Here is a 20,328-nt window from a genome sequence, read left to right on the forward strand (position 1 = left end):
ACACGCACCTGGGACCGTGACGTGCCCGGGCCGGGGACTGTGGGTGGCAGGCCCCGCCCCCTCCTCTCAGGAGAGCGGCGGGCACCGGGAGGCTCGGCCCCGGCCTGAGGGCGGCCAGACCTGGCTCGCCGCCGCCGCCGCCGCCCCGGGTCCAGCGCTTGGTGAGCGCGCGCCGGCCCGGGCGTTCGTGACCCGCTGCGCCGGAGAGGGCGGTCGGGAGCTGAGGGTCTCCAGCGGCGTTGAGGTGACTGGCTCGCTCTGGGACGGCTTCTTGCCCCTCCCCGGCGCCCCTTCAGTGCTTCCAACAGGTTTGCAGTTTATCCGGTTAAGGGAGAAACAGAAAAGTCACCGATGATCCAAACGGACACTCCTTTGACTTCTTGTTGACTGGACACAGCCGGGAAAACATGCTATAGGGGCGCTGAGGCAAAGACACACTCTTCGATATGATTCACAAAATCTCTTACACGAAGCGCAACCGGAATCCCCGCACCGGTAGTTACTGGTGGTGAGACCTGGCCTTACCTCTCTTTGTCTTGTGTACAGAGATCCCACAGCTGTGAAATGGGTTAATAGCGCCCGACACGTAGGGCCTTTGTGAAGCTTAAACCAGAAAATCCACGTGAAGCCTTCTGTGGTGTTTAGCACCTCAGGTTCCATAAATGTAGTTGTTAGTAGTATAATTATTTGCTGCAAGTGTAAATGTGAATGAAGTTGAATTTGAAAAAACAGAGACGCGGGAATCAGCACCAGGTTAGGACACCTCTAAGCAAGATTAACAGTCGTTGGAGTAGTGGAAGAGCCTGGGAGACTATGAAGGGTTGGTTGGCATGCCGCCAGGAAGGGAAGTTTGGCCTTCAAGGTGAACAAAATAGCAGAGCTCCTTCTGTGGTCAAAAGTGCCCTTTTGTTCTTCTCCGGTTTATCCTGCCCTTCTCTCCCCAGCTCTGATCTTGCCAGTTTTCCGGATCCAGTACAGTTGGCCTCTCCTCTTTAGTCACTTTCTTCCCTGGCCTCCAAGGACCACTTCCTCTTTGAATGGAGAGAACCACATTCTCCTCTGTTTGATTTAGGGCTTAACTGCTGAGTGACTTTTCTCAAAGTACTATTTACGTGTTAGCAATTAAGTTAGCAGAGGACTTAGTATCTAGGAAGGGCATCTCTTTAGTTTTCCACTGTTTCCAGTGCCTAGAACAGTGTTGAGTACCAGGGAGACTCTTTTAAGCATTGGATGCATGATTAAATCAGGAGGGAAGTATGTCTTCTAGTTTCCATTCCTTTTTCTTGAGCTTAGACGTGGGTGGTAGCACCTTGGTGATAATTCTCATTCCCCATCACTATGGGAAAACTCCTAAATAAGCAAGACAGGCTTTACCAAAAGCCTTTACTTTCACAAATCAGCCCTGGAGACTATATATAAATCCTATCTAAAATTAGTGCTCTTGCACCTGAGTCTTATAGGCAAGTATTTATGTCTCATTATTAAAAGTTTGGTTTCTGTTTAGTGATGAAGATAATTGTAGTTTCCAGAGTGAGAAATAGGCAATGCAACGTTTATTTCTGTTGGATTGTTCGTCTCCCCCGGAGGCTGACAAAGTCAGTTTCAGTACTGTAGTATTCTATAAAACACGTATTCCAAGGCTTTGAGAGAAGGTGTCAGTGCATGCGCTATCCAGTGCCATTGTATGTCATCCTTGAAGTAGTTCTCCTTTAAAATTTCTGAAGCTTATGACTCAGTGAGTTGAGGGCAGTTGTTGAAAGTCAGATGAAACACAGCTCTAGCTCCTGACTTCTTTCTCCTGGCATGAGAGTAAATCTATTTTATAAATCTCTGTACATAGGAACAAATACCATTACCAACAAAGCACTTGATTGCTTTAAAAAAAAAGATTTTATGTATTTATTCATGAGAGACAGAGAGAGAGAGAGGCAGAGAGGTAGAGGGAGAAGCAGGCTCCTTGTGGGAAGCCCGATATGGATCCCAGGACCCTGGGATCATGACTTGAGCCAAAGGCAGATGCTCAACCAGTGAACTACCCAGGTGCCCCTGATTTCTGATTTCTAAATCATAATGTATGGCCTTTATAACAACAAAAAGTGGCCATTGTGGTCAAGAGGCTTACTTATAGAATGTCTATTGATAAAGCATATGTAGATAAAAAATATGAAATACCTTTCACAATGTGAAAAGGGCAATAAAAGGAGGAATCGCTTTTCTGGTTTAGCTCCACTCATTTACTCCTTCATGTACTCCTTCACAAACGTTTAGTTTGTCCCTACTCACCAAACATTTCATTTGCATTTTATTGGAAATACAAAGATAAATATTTCTTCATCCCAAGAAACAAAAATAGATACTTATGAAATAACTACAGAACTTACAATCTATTATAAACACAGTGGTAAAAACATATGCAGGGTATAATGCAAACCTAGGGAAGAGGGTCTTAATTCACAGTGAGGACATGATATTAGAGAAGGCTTTCAGGTGGGGACTATGGGGTGGTGTGGTGAGCTGATTCTTAAAGGATGAATAATTGTGAAGGAGACACTGAATCTGGCAGGACAGAGTAACTCAAAACATAGACACTGTTAGTGGAGAGTCAGGAGCTTCAGATTTCTGTGAAGAAAGCATTCTTTTAATCACATTAACACAAACAAGGGAGTCAGAAGGTAAAAGCTTTTTTTTTCCCCAGTGAGATGTTAGAGCAATATCCAATTAGAAAAGTCTAGCAAGTAGTTTGAAATGAGAAGGAAAACATAATTTCAGGTGGATTTAGGAGGTAGAAACAGTCACCTAATTTTCTTTCTTTCTCCATCCATTTCTTATTGTCCACCACCCTGTTAAATATTTATGCCTTTTGAGTTCTCTCCTTTCCTTCTTTTCTTCTTCCTTGGTACTGAGTATGATCTATAGGCATTCTCTTTGTGCAAACCTGTTACAGCTTTCTCTCCTAAGCTTCAAACATGGGAATACTACCGTTTGGATATTTCATGGGGATCTCAAAGTACCATAATCATTTTGGATAACAAACTAACATACTGACAGAAAAGATTTCTGCAGTCCCTCTACACCTCTCCAATTCAAGCTTGCAACTTCCTCATATGCCTCTCACACACCTTGTCAATTTGGCCACCCAAGCCAAGAACATGAGAGTCATTCTCAATTCTCCTTGTTCCATGCTCTCCACCTCCAGTTAGTTACCTTTCCCTTCATTCTCTGTGGTTCTTTTTGAAATGATTCATACAACCTTTGTAGCAGCAATCACATTGTGGCTAATGGTGATTTCATCCATGTCTGCTACTCTACCCATTTCTCTCTCTTGAGACTGTTAGTACTTAGAAAGCTGAGGCCATATCATATTCATAGTGGCCCAGCCCCTCGTAGCCAGCAAATATTTGGTGATTGATAAAGAATTGTTGAACATAGCCCACATACTAGAAGGAACTAATTAGAAGTAAAAAAACAAAAAAACAAAACCCACAGTATTAAAAGGGAACATGTTTGAAATGTACACTGTGAATGAATTAATGGTGGATCTAGTCAGAAAATGTTGGTCTGTTGGTTTGTGTATGTGTGTTTTCCCCAACCATACTGCAGCTCAAGAACAGAAGGACAGCAGTTGGTGATGCGGGTTAGGGTTGCAGGGTGGCCTGGCTGATAGTTAAGAGATATGTCAGTGTATATATGAAACTGAATGTGGCACGAGGGGATGAGCAGGAACCAAGCTGGTGGAGTCTAGGGGCCAGTTGAGAAGATAGTGTATTAGATTTACATTGAGTATGGAAGAATAAGAGAGGATCACTTTTCCTTTTAATCCTGGGGAAAGAACTATGGTCCTTTTCCACAGATGCCCAGGCATGAGTGACATCACAGATACTAGAGTCAGAATGTTGAGATTCTCATGGACTTTCCAGTTAGATGGATCAAGAGCCACCTTCAACTTGGGCATTGAAAAAGGAGAACTGGCTGACTTGGGGTAGAGGATGACTTTATTGTCTTTCTGAGCTAGAATTTACAGACCAATAATCAAAGCCTACCAGACTGCAAGCCTTGTGGTCTAGCACAGAGAAGCCAGCACATTCCTAATGAACAGTCACCACGTTCTGGGGCAGGAGCAATCAGCCCTGAGACCACAGGTGAGACACCAACACCCTGAAAGAGTGAGAGAGCCCCATGCAGTGAGTCACAGTGTCTAACTGAGCTATTGCCCACAGGCTCCTCCTTGTGAGTCAATATATGAGGACTGGCTATTTGGATGCAAACTCCCTGAACCAAATGGCTGAAGGAAATCCTTATCCTTGTTCACAGGGTGGAGGAGAATTAGTGGAGGGTGCTACAATTTCAAAATAGTATTTGGCTCAGCCAAAAAACCAAAATTGTTGACTCTTGGGTCTAAGTAGTAACTGATGACATCTTAAGAGATTTTTTTTTTTAAATAAATCACACTAGTTTTAAAATGTGATAGGACTATAATAATGCTGGATCCCAGTATGCACAAAGCAGCAGTTCAGGTGTCTAGGAAACCTCAGTAAGGCTCTGGGGTCCCGTCAGATGCTCCTTCTCCCCAGTTACGGACATCTGGAATCCTTTAGCTGAATGTTCTCTTGGCTGTTCCACGCATTGTACAGGGAAGGCGGCATGTTAATCTCTTTCAGTCATTTACACCATAGCAGATACCACAGATAGACCAGGCATGCTCCACCTTGGAGCCTTTGTGCTCTCCATCCCTTTTCCCTAGAAGGTTCTGTCCTGACATGTACAATGTTTTACCCCCTCACTTTTCACTTTTTGCACATCTCAAATATTACCTAATCGGTGAGGCCTTCTCCGAACACTCATTAACAAATCAAATTACTCCCACCCCTAGAGATCCCCATGCCCCTTCCCTGCTTCATTTTTCTTCCTGGCACATCACAATCTAAAAGACTGTGCATGTATGAATTATCTGTTGCCATTTACTAGAATGTAAGCTCCATGAGGATGGGGTGTTTTCTCTGTGAACTGCTGCATATTCAGCACCTAGAATGTTGCCTGAGCCTTTGTAGATCTTCAGTAAATATTAGTTGAATGTGTAAATGAATAAATAAGTGAATACATCTTTGAGGTTATTTTGGAGGCTAGAAGGTATGTACGAACATCCGCGTGTGAGTGTGCCTTTAAAGTGAGAGTAAAGGGAAAGAACAAGAGACAACTATATTCCTGGAAGGATGTGAGTAAATGTCCTCAAACTAAGGTGGGAAGGCTGGTTCACTGTGGACGAAATCCCTCTCCCTCACCATTTTATCAAGAATGGGTCTTGCCTAAGGCTGCCTGAACAGTGTAAAGTGAAGAAGTTCAGAGGCCAATGGAGAACATTTCTGCATTCTTTAAGACTCCCTTCCTTGCCCAAGGGACAAAGTGCAAAACCATAAACAATATGGAAAATCTCTTTCCTTCTGGAGGTGAAAAAAGCAAGCGTTCATTAACAGAAGCCTGACACTTGAGAACGTTGATTTTATCTACCCAACTATGTTTTCTTTTCTTTTCTTTATTTTTTTTATCTAAGTTTTTTGTTTTAAGATTTTATTTATTTATTCATGAGAGACAGAGAGAGAGAGAGAGAGATGAGGCAGAGACACAGGCAGAGGGAGAAGCAGGCTCCATGCAGGGAGCCCAACATGGGACTCGATCCTGGGTCTCCAGAATCACACCCTGGGCCGAAGGTGGCGCTAAATCACTGAGCCACTGGGGCTGCCCCTTTTCTTTATTTTTTAAATAGGCTCCACACCCAATGTGGGGCTTGAACTCAGAACCTTGAAATCAAGAGTTGCATACTCTGTTGACTGAGCTAGCCAGACACCCCCAAACTACAGTTTCTAGAAAAAAAAAAAATTTTTTTTTCCAGAATAAGTTTCTGGCTTTGGTTTTACCCCAGGATTTGTTTATGGGAATTCTTGGAAAGATAAGGGAAATAGCACTGGCTGGGGGAGATAGGGGGAAAACATTTGGTTGTTAGCAGCAGCTCTGGACTGGAATCCATCCCCAGCACGACAGGACTTGCAGGGCTTACCAGGCAGGCATGGGAGTGTTTACTGAGGGTGTCAGGCGAGAGCCATCACACTGACTCAATGTGACTAATGAGCCTATGGAGATACACAGAAAAAAAAACCCTCAGAAGACAGAAAAGAATATTGATTTCATTCATTTGCACGTAGACAAGGGATATTCATATGTGTAAAGAAAAAGTGAAAGAAGCAATTCAGTGGTTTTGGAGAGTGAACTTGGAAGTGCAACACTGATTGTTAAAGATCTTTGAAAATAATCTGGAATGATAATTATAAATACTTGAGTAGAGAGGAGCAGAATCTTAAAAATAGTTAACAATGTTCATTTTAAAGAAAAACCAGGATTTGAGGAAATGAAATCACTCATTCTAGTTACTTTTCAGAATTCATCTTGATGAGTGGTGGGGTTTTTTTTTTTTTTTCAGTACCATGCCAGTGGATGTAGTAATTTGTTAATAATCAAGCTCTGTAATTTGTGAATGATTTACTTGTTAAAATGATTAGAGCACATTTAAAGTTATTCAATAATGATGTTACTTACTTGCATTTTGACTTCCATCTCTGGTGAGAGTTGATTCCAGCTGGGAAGGCCAGCACAGCCTCAAGGTGATCTTGTGCACAGGATGATGTGAGCTTGCAAAAGTCATCTGTCACACATGTCATGGAGAAAAAAAAATATGGGGAACCACTGCTTTGGAGGACATGTTTACATGAGCTGTGCTGACTAAAAGTTATGATGGTGTTCCTGAAACCCCCGGTTAGATATTGTGAGTGGCAGATATGTCTGTGCAGTAACTTCATTTTTGTAACAAAAGTAATTGAAAATCTCTTGATATGATGAATAATAATTTAATTAACTCAGTTACATCTATATACATCAGGGAGTTGGAGATTTGAAGCAGTCTTTCAGATATAAGAAGAGAGATTCAAAATGTTTCTAGTGCCTGAGCACTTTAGGAAGATGTTTGTTTTTAAACCTGTTTTGTTTGAGTTGGACAAATTTTTTTTCTTTTTTTTTTTGCTTAACGTTTTTGTTTTGGCAGTGGACCTAATTTGAATTTCATCTCCCTCTCTAGTTCCCACTTAGAAATTTTATTAGACAGAAATATGTTCAAATGCTAAGCAAACCAGCTTAGCAAAACGTTGATACAAAAAAGGCAATGGGAAAAATTGCTCTTGATAATTTAGCTTTAAATATTGCAGTGATAGTTAGCTTCTCTAAGGACATTTGTGGTTAACGATTTTTTTTTAATTCATAATGGTCGTTATGAACATTACTATATGCCTTGAAAGTAGACCTCCTGTTTGGGCAATTGTCTGCTAATTTAGTATGACATTTTTTTTTCCAGGTGGACCGTTCTTAACTTTTACTGAAAACAATATCTGAATGATGTCATACCTTTGGGGAGAGTCACACCCATTTCATGTAGAATCAGCTACATGATTACCTTACAGAGGTAAGTCAGTTAACAAAGACTTCTTGTGACTAATTCTTCTATGGGTATGAAAGAGGAAGAGAGTGTATCATCATATTTCTTAATTTTAGGATTAGAGCATTCATCTGAAGTAATCAGGGCATTTGATGACAAGTCAACAAATTAAGCAGAGCAATATTACAGGGAAGACTTAGAGGTGAACAAAGTAAAACCCATGTGAAAGCTCATGTAAAGAATTGCTTTATGGTTCATAAAAGTGCCATTGTGAGTTTCCATTGTTTGGCACTGTGGGAGAATCAGTCTATACCTTGAAATTTTCAATTGTTGGAATCTTAAGTCTACAGAGTATGGTTTATTGTTCTTTATACCTTGGATTTCACTTCAAAAGTATGGATAATCCATCTGCAAAAAAACAGCAGAGGAAGATTGTGGCTTCTAGGTTTTCAGGAATAATAAGTTGGTGGGACTTCTATGGAATATTTTATTTACTTTTATTTCTTAGAGACTAGATACATTAGGTCAGTTGATCAGAATGTGAAACCTGAGTCCCAGGTGTGCTCTGTGGTCATATGGACAGACGTCAAATAGGTGATTTGAGGGACACTAGAAAGTGTCTGTGCTTAAAACACCTCACCTCCTGACCTATGACTTAATGATAATAGAATATCACTTTGTTTTCTAAGTGAACAGATATTCTAAGTATTAAAGATATATGCTTGAAGGAGAAATAATGAAGTGCTTCTGTGATTTATACTTTATTGTAAATTAACTTATAAAACAATTTAAAAACCTATCAACTAGTTATGGTCAGCTTTTTAAAGGAAGCAGGAGGTAGTGATTATCGAAACATTGGGCATATCATGTTCTAGAAATAAGGTAAAAAAAAAAAAACATGCCAAAGAAAAGACAAATTTCATTTCCTTCCATGTTATGTTGGGTCAACTAGCTTCTGCACATAAAACTCTTTTCCACTTGGCCAGTAACTTGGCAGCATATATTAGGTAGAGACTGAACATAAAGTGTGGTCTCCTTTGTGTGTGGAGTTATTGCTATTCTATTAGTGATACCTAACATATAAATATTACTGGAGGCTGGGTTAAGAGCACCATTCCTTTCATGCTAATTTTCAAGTAACATTTTTTCCCTCAAAGCCACCTGGCTGCCCTATTCTACTTGGTGGAAATGATGTAATTAGAACTCTTGGGGCAGCCCGGGTGGCTCAGCGGTTTAGTGCCGCCTTCCACCCCAGAGTGTGATCCTGGAGACCTGGGATTGAGTCCCATGTCAGGCTCCCTTCATGGAGCCTGCTTCTCCCTCTGCCTGTCTCTCTTTCTGTGTCTCTCATGAATAAATAAAATCTTAAAAAAAAAAAAAAAAGAACTCTTAGGGGGCGCCTGAGTGGCTCAGTTGGTTAAGTGTCCAACTCTTAATCTCATCTCGGGTTTTGAACTCAGGGTCCTGAGTTCAAGCTCCACATTGGGCTCCATGCTGGGTGTGGTGACTACTTAAAAAAAAAAAAAAAAGAACTCAAAGGGAAATAAGAGCTCTCCACTCTGCCCTTTTCCAAGGAAGCTCAACTGAAAAGTTATAATAATCTGGTGATCCTCATCATTTTGGCCATATAAGATAATAGTTTTTTTCAAATGTTTATTTATTTATTCATGAGAGACACACAGAGAGAGGCAGAGACATAGGCAGAGGGAGAAGCAGGCTCCTTGCTGGGAGGAACCTGATGCGGGACTCAATCCCAGGACCCAGGGATCATACCTTGAGCCAAAGGCAGACGCTCAACCACTGAGCCACCCAGGTGTCCCAAGATAATAATTTGATATGAATTGAATTCTTGTCTCTCTTTGCTTGTGTTCAGAGGAGTTTCCAGTGCAGAGTGGCCTAAACAGGCCAACCTTGTGAATGAGGCAAAAGATTAGTGAACAAGAAATATTACAGTGGCAGTTTGGAAGTTGCAGAAAGAGAATTAACCTGATCAATTCCTAACTCTACCTTTGATCAACAAGTTCCTTTTCAGCCAGTTTGACCATCTGTAAAACAAGGCTTTGGATCAGATAATACAAATGTTTGGAGTTTGCATGGTTTCAGAGTTTGTATGTCAGTACTCTTTGAGTGAGTTCATTTTGAAGATTTAAATTATAATAATAAAAACAATAAAAAATAACAATCTTCATGAGCACTTACTGTGTCCTAGGTGCATTCTCATAACTTCTTTACAGAAACCTTATTATGTAGGGACTGTTATTTCCAAAATAGCCCAGAGAGGTACAAAGAGGTTAAGTAACTTGCCCAAAGACACACAGCTAGTAAATGGTAAAGCTGGGTTTGAACTCAACTAGTTGTCTCCAAAGATTAAACTTTTAACTGTTAATTTAAACCACACAATTAAAAAAACAAACATTAAAAAATTCAAATTTATCTTTTCTTAATCATTAAAACATAATACAGTTATTTTGACTAATAGATGGAATGACATTTTATAATTTTCTCGTAGGCCTTTGAGTGTTAGCTTTAATTTTGTGCAAAGTTGAGCAGATTTTCTTTCCCCGACAGCTCAGTGTTTCCTATCAAAATATTCAGTAACATCTCCTGACTTGTTTTTTCAGTAGAGACATCCTTTCCTAGCAAGAATTGGCAGAAGCAGCCATAAGCATGCGTTGGCTTGTTCTGGAGGCTCTGGTGTGAAATAGGGTTGCACAGAGTAGAAGAGCTTCTATCATCTTGGCGACAAATGCCTTTGTTGTTGATTTGCCTCTTTGAAAGAATTTCCAAAGACCAGCACAAAAGAGGATGTTTCAGGATCCGAGAAAGTGTAAAGAGGAAGAGTGGCAAGTTAGAAAATCAACTTATCTTTCAACTGTAGCAGTCATAACTTGTGGAGAAAAATTCAGAGCAATTTATAACAGCTGAGAGGAAGAGGGAAGATTCAGAAAGAAATATTGTCAGAACTTATGAGACTATGTGTTTATTACATGTTAAATTTTTTGTTAAACAAGAAATCGTACATAATTAATGTGTATAACTTGATGTGTTTGGAGGTAAGTATACACCCATGAAACCATCACCACAGTCTATGCCACGAACCTATTCATCCCCTCCAAAAGTTTTCTCCCTCTTATTTATTATTATTATTATCATCATCATCATCATCATCAGTGCCAAGAACACTTAACATAAGATTTACCCTCTTAGCAAAATTTAAGTATATAATACAGTGTTGCTAACTATAGGTTCTGTGCTGTATAGTAGATCTCTAGGACTTATTCATCTTGTCTAAATGAAACTTTATGCCCTTTGACTAATACTTGCATTTCCTGTGACACAGTTTTCCACTAAAGTTGTGGATATTGGCCCTGAATGAGAATAATTAAGAGTTTGGTAAAACAAGGTCTTTTCATTATGCCTTACCTAAAGAAAATTAGGTGGAAAATCAAAGTGGTTCTTTTCTTTTTACTAGTAAATCTAGAGAGCAGACTCTGCATGTAGAAACTTTGTATCTGCAACACAAACCAGCCATGCCTGGTCCGTGGATCTGGTGATGGAAAGACACCGGTGCATGGAGCCTGCTTCTCCCTCTGCCTGTGTCTCTGCGCCTCTCTCTCTCTCTCTGTGACTATCATAAATAAATAAAAATTTTAAAAAAAAATTAAAAAAAAAAAAAAAGGAAAGACACTGCTTCAATCAGCTACACCAAGCTACTTGCTTATCTGAGGCGTGTGTGTATGGGTGTGTGTGTGTTTTACCTCCAGGTTAGGGCCACATAAATCTTACTGTCAACATAGTTCATTGGACATGGAAAGACATGACTCACATTTTGTGTTTAAATACTCATTTTTGGCTTAGTGACAATGCCTTTTTGCAGGAGTGGAAACCATGTCATTATCCCATTTATATAAATACAAGATTACCTGATTCTGTGCTACTTTATAATTAACAGAATTCTTTGCAATGCTCTCTTGATTATGAAAGAATATAAATACTTCCCTTGCCTTCTGAGGCAATGAGGACATACATATTCTTTCAATATCAGTGTTTCTCTTATATTAGAATTTGACGCTCTGTGTTTTCACACATCATTTACTGTTTGCTAATTTAATAACAAATTCAGGATGCAGAAAACATCAGACGTTGCAAGGCATAAATTTTAAAATATAATACTACTTCATGGAATAAAGGTGGAGAGGGAGATAGTGTTGAAGAGTAAAATAGTTGTAGCTGTTCAAATGTGTTTTTCACAAATCACAGAAACACTGAGGTTGAAGGACCCATTTAAAGTTATCATTTAAAAAAAGTGAAATAGAATAAAACACAAATCACGGTCTTAGATATGGAGAACAGATTGGTGATTGCCAAAGGTAGGGCACGGGATGTGTAGAAAATGGGTGAAAGGGGTCAAAAGGTAGAAACTTAGAGTTATAAATAAGTCATGGGGATATAATATACAGCAGGGTCACTATAGTTAATTTCTGAATTGCATATTTGCAAGTTGTGAAGAGGGTAGATCTTACAAGTTCTTATAACAAGAAAAAAATTTTTTGTAACTATGTATGGTGATGGATGTTACTTAGATGTACTGTGGTGGTCATTTCATAATATATATTAATACTGAATCAAAATCGGTACATGTAAAATTATTTTTATACCTAGCTATGTGTCACACATAACCTCTTCTAAATTGGGTGCTATCAAAGTAATTCTTGGGCAACCTGGGTGGCTCAGTGGTTTAGTGCTGCCTTCAGCCCAGGTGTGATCCTGGAGACCCGGGATTGAGTCCCACGTCAGGCTCCCTGCATGAAGCCTACTTCTCCTTCTGCCTGTGTCTCTGCCTCTCTCTCTCTCTGTCTCTCATGAATAAAGTCTTAAAAAAAAAAAAAAAAAAAGTAATTCTTAAGGAGTTTACCAAAAAAGAGTTTCTATGACTTTTGGATAGTTTGTTTTATTTTTTGTTTGTTTGTTTTTTTTTGTTTTTTGGGGTAGCTTGTTTTCCTTATTAAATGTGGAAGAGATGTCATTGTGTCCTGAAATATAACCCCACGTATACTTCAGTATAGCAGCAAACCATATATTTGCATTCTATCTATTCCCCTGTTTCTTCCTTTTTATCTCTCTCTGTCTCTCAGTCTTAGATATATATAGAAATATACAGATTGCTCTGTCCTGTATTCCCAAATAGATATATTTGCCCCCAGTGTACTGCTTCTTTAATCTTTAGAATTGTACCTAGATTTCTAGTCCGTTAAAAAATCATTTTGATTGTTTTCTTTGTATTCTTAACAATTTTTAATGCTCTACTCAAGTCTCAGAGCAGAAAGCAAGCAGCTTATTTTGACAGAGTAATAATTATGTATTATTATTACTGAATAACTATAGATAAACCTTTGCATTTATGTCACTTTATTGAGTGACCTTGAGGAAGTAATTTGCTTCTCTGGGTCTCTCTTTTCCTGACTATAATCAGGGTTACTGTAAGAATTAAATTAGAATATGTACCTCTTTGTCTTGGCCACCTGGTAGGGCTTATCAATGTCCTCTTTCTTCCTGCTCTGGTAACGGTATCCATTTGCACTTGTTCTTTTAGACCATCATTCTCTTGAGTTTTAACTATATCTGCATTGTGTTTAGATTTTTTCTGTTATGCATTTGTTAAAAAGAAAGTCTATGCATAAAAAAGAAATTAAGACACCAACCTAGAATGTCCCATGTTTTGTCAGAGCGCAGCAGAAGGGATCTCAGTATTTGCTATGGAAAATGTGTTGTTTCTGGCACCTGGAATTCAAACAATTATCGTCCTTTCTTAACAATTAGCCCCCTTACTTAAAAATGATTTCAGACTGTGTTGTTGAACAAATATTAAGCCATATAATCTCTGATTCAGAGTCACTCCTTGTAGACCCAGTAAAGGAGTGAGAAGATGCTGAATTGCCAATTACAAGAAGGAAGGGACCTTAACATTTACTTGTTTCTTAATTGTTAGTGGCATTGAAGCTTGTCAGTTGTGTTTTTTTCACAGTCTTACTTGATTTTTGAAAGTTAAGGTGAACTGATCTTGCTGTTTTTATTCTTCAAATTTTCTATAAATAGGAAGATCAGGGGATATTTTTGGAACTTACGTACATGGCCTTCATTTTCCTGGGGTTGATTTGGAACATCTGAGTCAAGCCATCCACTTTTCTTCACTCAATATCCATTCCCATCCAGCGTCTGCTCCTCATACACCAGATCCAAGTTGAACTGTGTGAATTAAAGAATGAGGAAGGTCAGCCAAGGCAAGATCTAAAGTTCCAAAGGGACTTACTTGTGACATCCCTTTAAAGGGAGACATAAAAATAACAAGCACTTACTGGGAAACAAACGTGGGCTGCTGAGTCTCTGATAGCTGTCACCAGAGCCATGGTACATTTTTCATCATGGTAGGTAGGTTTTCACCTGGCCTTCTCTTTAGCGTGTCAGAATTTCTGCCTGAAAGACCATTCCAAATTGCCAAACAAATACTAAATGAGTTAAAGCATCCAGTTAATAAAAGTCTGCCCTGACCTCACCCAGCACCTCATCTAGGACTATTTCCACCTGAAGAAGAGATCTTAAGTCCCCAGGTATTTCCTTCCTGCCTAGGAGGACGGAAAAAAGGTATGGGCTAGAAAAAAATGTGAAATACTGATAAAAATACATATGTAAGTCAGTTTCTTAACTTCTATTTCTTAGTAACTATTAATTACAAAGAGGAGTTCACCTTTTACGAAATGGCAAAGGAAGTACTCATAAGTGTGTTCCCAAACTATTTTATTATAACAGTGTTACACTGTTAAAGTTTTAGTATATACTGTTTAAAATTTATAATACATCAAGTAAAAAGACAGTTTTACACATTTTTTTCTTTTGCTTAAAACGATTTTTATTTCTGGTGGAAAAATACAGATATATTTTTGCTTTGAATTTACTTTTACATGGCAAATCAATCTGAGGTCCTCCTAGACAAGATTAATCTATTTTTATTTAAAAACACATTTAATTTCAATTTTGCTTTACAGAGCCTTTACTACTATGACATAGTTTCCTCTGCATTTGGCAATGTAGCAAAATTCCCATTTCATGATAAGTTGGGTTTTCAGAGGCAATGCTAAAATACTTGGAGGATCCTGAAAACACTTTTGAACTTGAAGTAAGGCCTATTATGATTATTAATTCTCATGCATAAAAGAGGCACAAATCAACCATGTGTGATCTAGACCCGAGAGCAAGTTTCCATTAACAGGTCCCAGTGGTAATAGCGAGGCAACTTCTTTGGGACCTGGCAGCTGCTTCGTAGGGTCTGGTTCCCCTCAACTCAAGATGGACACACTGCAGGTGTTGTTGAAACAGCAGGCTTGTCTTGAAAGAACAGATTGCCTGTACTTCTTGGTTATCCTGGCACATACCTTCCTTGTAGTCATGGCACCAGGGAGAGGGAAGAATGTTAGGTGTAGCGACATTTAGGAGATGTCTTTCCCCCAGGTATCCTTAGGACTGGATCCTTCTGTGTTAAAACACACTTTAGTACTCTGCATTCCATCTCAAAAAACAAATATTTTGAATATGGCAACAAAACAAAATAGAGTATTTTATATACAATTAGAGATAATGGAGCTGGACGATGATTGTGTAAAGACTCAGCTAAGACAAGAATGTTGATAAGAAGGTAGGGTATTCTCTTTATGGGCTAAAGGCTGAAGATCTTGAATGACCAGAAATGATTTGAAGAACTGCATTGCTAACATGGCAACATGTATGAAGTAATAAATTCCAAATCTTCATTGTTATGCCAGAGAATTAAGTTGCTGTAGCTGTTTGAAGGGAGTAAGGCTTAATAAAATAGAGGGTACTGATGATCCCTTTCCATATCCCTTTTTGACTTGAAATGATGTTTATAATACACATTCAAAAATTCCACTATATGTTAACCTAGTCAGAGGCCTCTTTTTTCTTATGAGCAAAACCATAAAGTCTGTAGACATTGTTAATGTCATAAACTTCATTATATATCATATGCAAGTTCCATCTACCCACTGACATTTAAAAAAATAGAGTCATTTTCAAGAACTATTAACACAGGATTTGTGCTGAGAAGTGTGTAGGAAGGAGATCAGTGTAAAATATTTTCTTTGGATAGATCCTTTCAAAGTAATGTAGAAAAACACAAAATATTTATTTATACCATACTAAACTTTCCTAAATTTTCTGTGATAGTTCTGTTTCAAAATAGTCTTATTTTGAGCATTGAGGAATATAGATACAGCAAGTTTGATGCATAAGCCAATAGCCCTTAGCTTGAGCAAAAGATGCATTTAGGGTCTCCCAACACCAAGAAGATGGCAAAAACTCAACTGCAGCTACTTCCTTTTTCCAAGCAGTTCAAAATGCTTTAGCAAAGACTTTATGACTCTTACATAATTGTTAGTGACATAACAAAAGGTGACAGACAAGAACTGAGGCTCTTGACTCCCAAGTGCTTAATCCACTAAAACACGCTGCATTTTATTTAAAGTGGCAAATACCTTCTTTGGCACTACAAAAATAGAAGTTTAAAAATTGTTAATTATCAGTTGAAAATTTCCCACTGAACATGATCTTAAAGTTTTTTTTTTTTAAAACATCAAGATTTACTACTACTTGAATGGTATTTGAGAAGTAAGAGTGACAACATGTCCAGTTTGGGGATATTTACTAGAAAATTTAATCAAGCTTAGTTTAGGAGAGTACCAAATAAGTGTCCAATTAGACCAATACTGTGAGCTTTGCTATGCTACTTTGAGCAATTTGGTCCAAATATTTATATTCGGTCAATATATTATTCTATTTCATTTTGGTCATATCAGACGGGAACAAGGATCTTCTGTACAGATCATATTACGTGACCCCCGTAGCTCCATCGGAGTTTGTAGGTTGCCAGAAACATTGGAAATGGGACAAATCACTCTTTCTGTCACTGTCACATTTTGCGTGAGTAGTGGCTCAAGGACTGTAGTGGTAGGTTGCACGAGAGAACCAGAGGCTGAGTAAGTCTCTGTTACCATATAGCTACCATGTTGCACAGGGTTGGGAATGGAAGTGGCTGATTGGAGAACAGAGCTGGAAGCAGACAAAGCGGAAGCTCCTTGACTGCCTAACAAAGTCTGGCCCCTAACAGATTCTGGCTGTTGGACTTCTAGGGAATAGCCACAGGATTCCATCCCAGAAAGGCTGGCTTTGGAAAGTGGCTGAGATTGTTTGGCTTCGTCATCGATCCCGAGGCTTATCTCTGCAAGTTTTTTGAATTTGGGGCCGAGTGAGTCCAAGAAACTGTCATCCAGCTCATCAGCAATAAAACTGCAACAACCCAAGGATCCCACGGGAGAACTGGGGGCACCCATTCCTTCATTATCATAGATCAGCAAGCAGTCATTTGCTTCCTGGACATCATCTTCCTCTGCACAGGCAAATGCTTTCTAAAGATAGAGAAAAATGGAAAAAAAATGAATTTTAAAAGAATCTTAATTGAAGAATATAATACTATTCATAGAATCCAAGGTTTGATCATGAATGCATAATTTTAGATAATCCATTGAAGTAACGACATACTCTGAATATCAACAGTCTTGTTACAGAAATTTCTGGTGTTTGAGGAACAATGTAGTTGACATTCCTTCAAAATTGAGTCTGGGGATCCCTGGGTGGCACAGCGGTTTGGCGCCTGCCTTTAGCCCAGGGCGCGATCCTGGAGACCCGGGATCAAATCCCACGTTGGGCTCCCAGTGCATGGAGCCTGCTTCTCCCTCTGCCTATGTCTCTGCCTCTCTCTCTCTGTGACTATCATAAATAAATAAAAATTGAAAAAAAATTAAAAAATAATTGAGTCTGTCCTAGGATTATGTTTTGATTCTAGGTTTAGAAGGCACTGACATGGATTTAGGTGTACAAAACTAATGTGTTCAAAACCTGGAGGTAATTCACTGGGCTTCTGTTAATGCATATCTTTGTGTTTGGGGATGGGGGATAGGCATCTTACTTGCACCATCTAAGCCAGCTCTCAGCCAGACTGGGCCTTTGCTTAGACTCCCCAACCTATGTAGGAGCCTGACCCAAAAGTAAGGCTCACATCACACCTCAGAATGTCCCAAGAGTCCTTGTCCCAAACAAGATCTCCCTGTCAGCCAGTGTCAGGCTCCATCTTCTCAGCAATAGGCTAGATCCTAGAACTTCCAGCTCTGTTACCAAAACTCTGTGTGAAATCTGTTCTAATGATGCACAAACCTGCCTCTTAAACTCTTACCTGTTCTTAAACCCTTGTTCTTTCAGTTCTATACTTCCTGATACTTCATCTGATCTTTGATCACATCCCTTTTTCTCACTTTTATTTTTGGGTCAATAATTCTTTGGTTCCTCAACTTTTTTGGGCATGGACTCCTTTGAAAATGTGGAGAATACTATAACCCTACCTCAGAAAAATACACACATGTATTCTGATGTGCTTTATGGTACAGGAAACACAAAATAAGTTGCTTTGTATTCCTCAAGAGGATGCTGCTGATCCTGACATGCAAAAGATTTTACTCTCCATTGTTATTTCAGTCAGAGGGAGGAGGTTCTACTTGCTATATTATCTCTCTTTGTGTCTATTTACTGTTTTTTCCTTTTGACTAGTAGCCTAATTTTGGCAGCCACCTTAGGTTATCTATATTATTTTGACAAAGAACCCTGTTTTCTTCTCACATTTTAACAAGCTATAAGTAAAACAACAACAAATTGCAAAACTGAAATACAGTCAAGTATGAAGATCTCTGATATAAGATAGAGTTTTCCACCAAATTACCTGAGAAAAATAGGAATCCAGGAAATTCATGCTTATTGCTCCTTCACCATAGTCTTTATTGGTTCCTCCTGTGGAATGCCTTGTTCTCATAGTTCCAGACTGTCCTGCAGAACCAATACCCAGTCCAGTGGCTGCTCCAAATCCTGCAGTTGCTCCAAATCCTGCAGCCGCTCCAGATCCTGTAGCTGCTCCAAGCTTGGTGGTCAGTTCCATTCCCGAGGCTCCTTCCACCACTGTCCCTCCAGCATATGTATTTGTACAAACTTCTAAAAAGGGGGAGAAAATTCTGTAGCATCTTATGCTGTATTTTTCTTTTCTTTTTCTTTTTCTTTCTTTTTTTTTTTTTTTTTTTTTTTTTTTTTTTTTTACTGCTTTTTGATACCCAAGGGTGGACACCAAGTAAAGCAAATAAGTGGGAGAAATTACAACTATATGACTAGAGGTGATAATATCCAATGGTCTATTTAATGTGATAGTAATAGAGTAGGTAAGGCTGTAACGAGGAAGTGAAGCTGTACAGAGGACCTTCACAGATGGAATAGCTCTGGAAGCATACTAATTAAAAAATATACACAGGAAATAGATTTTCAGTGACAACAGCCAGAAATAGAGAAGTAAAAACAGAGTATTCAGCACATGGAAAGCTTATAATGCAATGCTTATTTGTTTTCAGGAAAAAAGAAAATTAAGCTGTCGTATTGCTTCAATATGGAAACCAAAGAGGAAATGTATATAATATAATCATGCAAATTAGCAGATGCTAATTTAGTGTCTTGGTGTGTAAAGAAAATTTAAAGAGCTATGACTATTCTCCCTATTACCTTTACATTACACTTTTATGGAAAGTTATTTGTTTCCTAGAGAATTCTGATTATGGTTTTTGATATGTGATTATAATGGGAGAAGCAGATGAGGATTGGGGTAGCTGATAAAGCCAGACATTTTGAGGTGATCTTATGCAGATTTTATAGGCTAGACATTTAAAAACAATCTATTGCTAAGTATGGAGTTAAGAAAAATTTTAATATTCAGCATTAGGTCTCATTGTTCCTATAGTTTATGCCTTAATTGTGGCATTGAGATAGTATGAATAAAATAGTCATTTGGTAGACCAAAGAAATAAATAATTTCACCTAAATGAGAACAAACGATCTTGTCCCATTATGACTGAATATAAAATTGGTAATTTAACTCAAAACAGGGTATTGTTAGTTCTGGGAAAAAGAAGGGCAATAAGATCGAAGTTTAACTGCAAGTATTACCAATGTTAAGAATAGTCAATGTTGAATGGTAGATATATAGGGTTTGCTGTATCTTCCTTTACATTTTTCTACATGTGTGAAATCTTTTCTAATTAAAAAAATTAGTAATTGGCCGTTCAGTTTATTAAAGTTTGGAAAATGTATAACAAATCTTTGGACATTAAAAATGGTGACACTGGGGCTCTTGGGTGACTCAGTAGGTTAGGCATCTGCCTTTGGCTCAGGTCATGACCTTAGGGTCCTGGGATCAAGCCCCACATTGGGCTCCCTGCTCAGCCAGGAGCCTGCTTCTCTCTCTCCCTCTGCCTCTCCCCTGCTTGTATTCTCTTTCCCTCACTCTCTCAAATAAATAAATACAATCTTTAAAAAAAAATGATGATATCAGTAGACAATGAATTTCAATGAACTTATTCAAACCCAAGCTTGATCCTGAATGACTAATATACTAATAGTAAATCATTTCATTGAAACCCTGTTTCAGTGGTAACATCTCCCAGCATATGTTCATATTTGAAAATTATTAAGAAAATGATTTAGAGGGGATCCCTGGGTGGCTCGGCAGTTTAGTGCCTGCCTTTGGCCCAGGGCATGATCCTGGAGTCCCAGGATCAAGTCCCACATCAGGCTTCCTGCATGGAGCCTCTGCTACCTGTGTCTCTACCTCTCTCTCTGTCTCTCATGAATAAATAAATAAAATTAAAAAAAAGGAAATGATTTAGAACACATTATTTTTTCAATGTTTCTTATTT

General features: G+C 38.8%; 1 protein-coding gene and 1 long non-coding RNA gene across 4 annotated transcripts in view; one reads left to right on the top strand and one right to left on the bottom strand.

The window, feature by feature from the left end:
- Positions 1 to 6: 6 nt before the first annotated feature.
- LOC112647914 (uncharacterized) lies at positions 7 to 13,178 on the top strand. 2 transcript variants are annotated; one of them, XR_007412092.1, is made up of 3 exons: positions 7 to 508; positions 7,397 to 7,504; positions 10,099 to 13,178. It is a non-coding gene; the product is annotated as an uncharacterized LOC112647914 (long non-coding RNA). The 2 variants fall into 2 exon arrangements; XR_003128566.3 differs by lacking the exon at positions 7 to 508 and adding an exon at positions 515 to 4,139.
- Positions 13,179 to 14,358: 1,180 nt separating this feature from the next.
- DSG3 (desmoglein 3) overlaps positions 14,359 to 20,328 on the bottom strand; it is a 33,171-nt gene continuing 27,201 nt past the window's right edge. For both annotated transcript variants that reach the window (XM_049112807.1, XM_025429237.3), the window contains 2 exons: positions 18,318 to 18,583; positions 14,359 to 16,953 (listed from right to left, as the gene is read on the bottom strand). In XM_049112807.1, coding sequence (XP_048968764.1) covers positions 16,336 to 16,953; positions 18,318 to 18,583 — 884 coding nt within the window. In that variant the 3' untranslated portion in view covers positions 14,359 to 16,335. The remainder of the gene's footprint in view (positions 16,954 to 18,317; positions 18,584 to 20,328) is intronic.

Source organism: Canis lupus, chromosome 7 (assembly GCF_003254725.2).
Source record: "Canis lupus dingo isolate Sandy chromosome 7, ASM325472v2, whole genome shotgun sequence".
Lineage (NCBI taxonomy): Eukaryota > Metazoa > Chordata > Mammalia > Carnivora > Canidae > Canis > Canis lupus.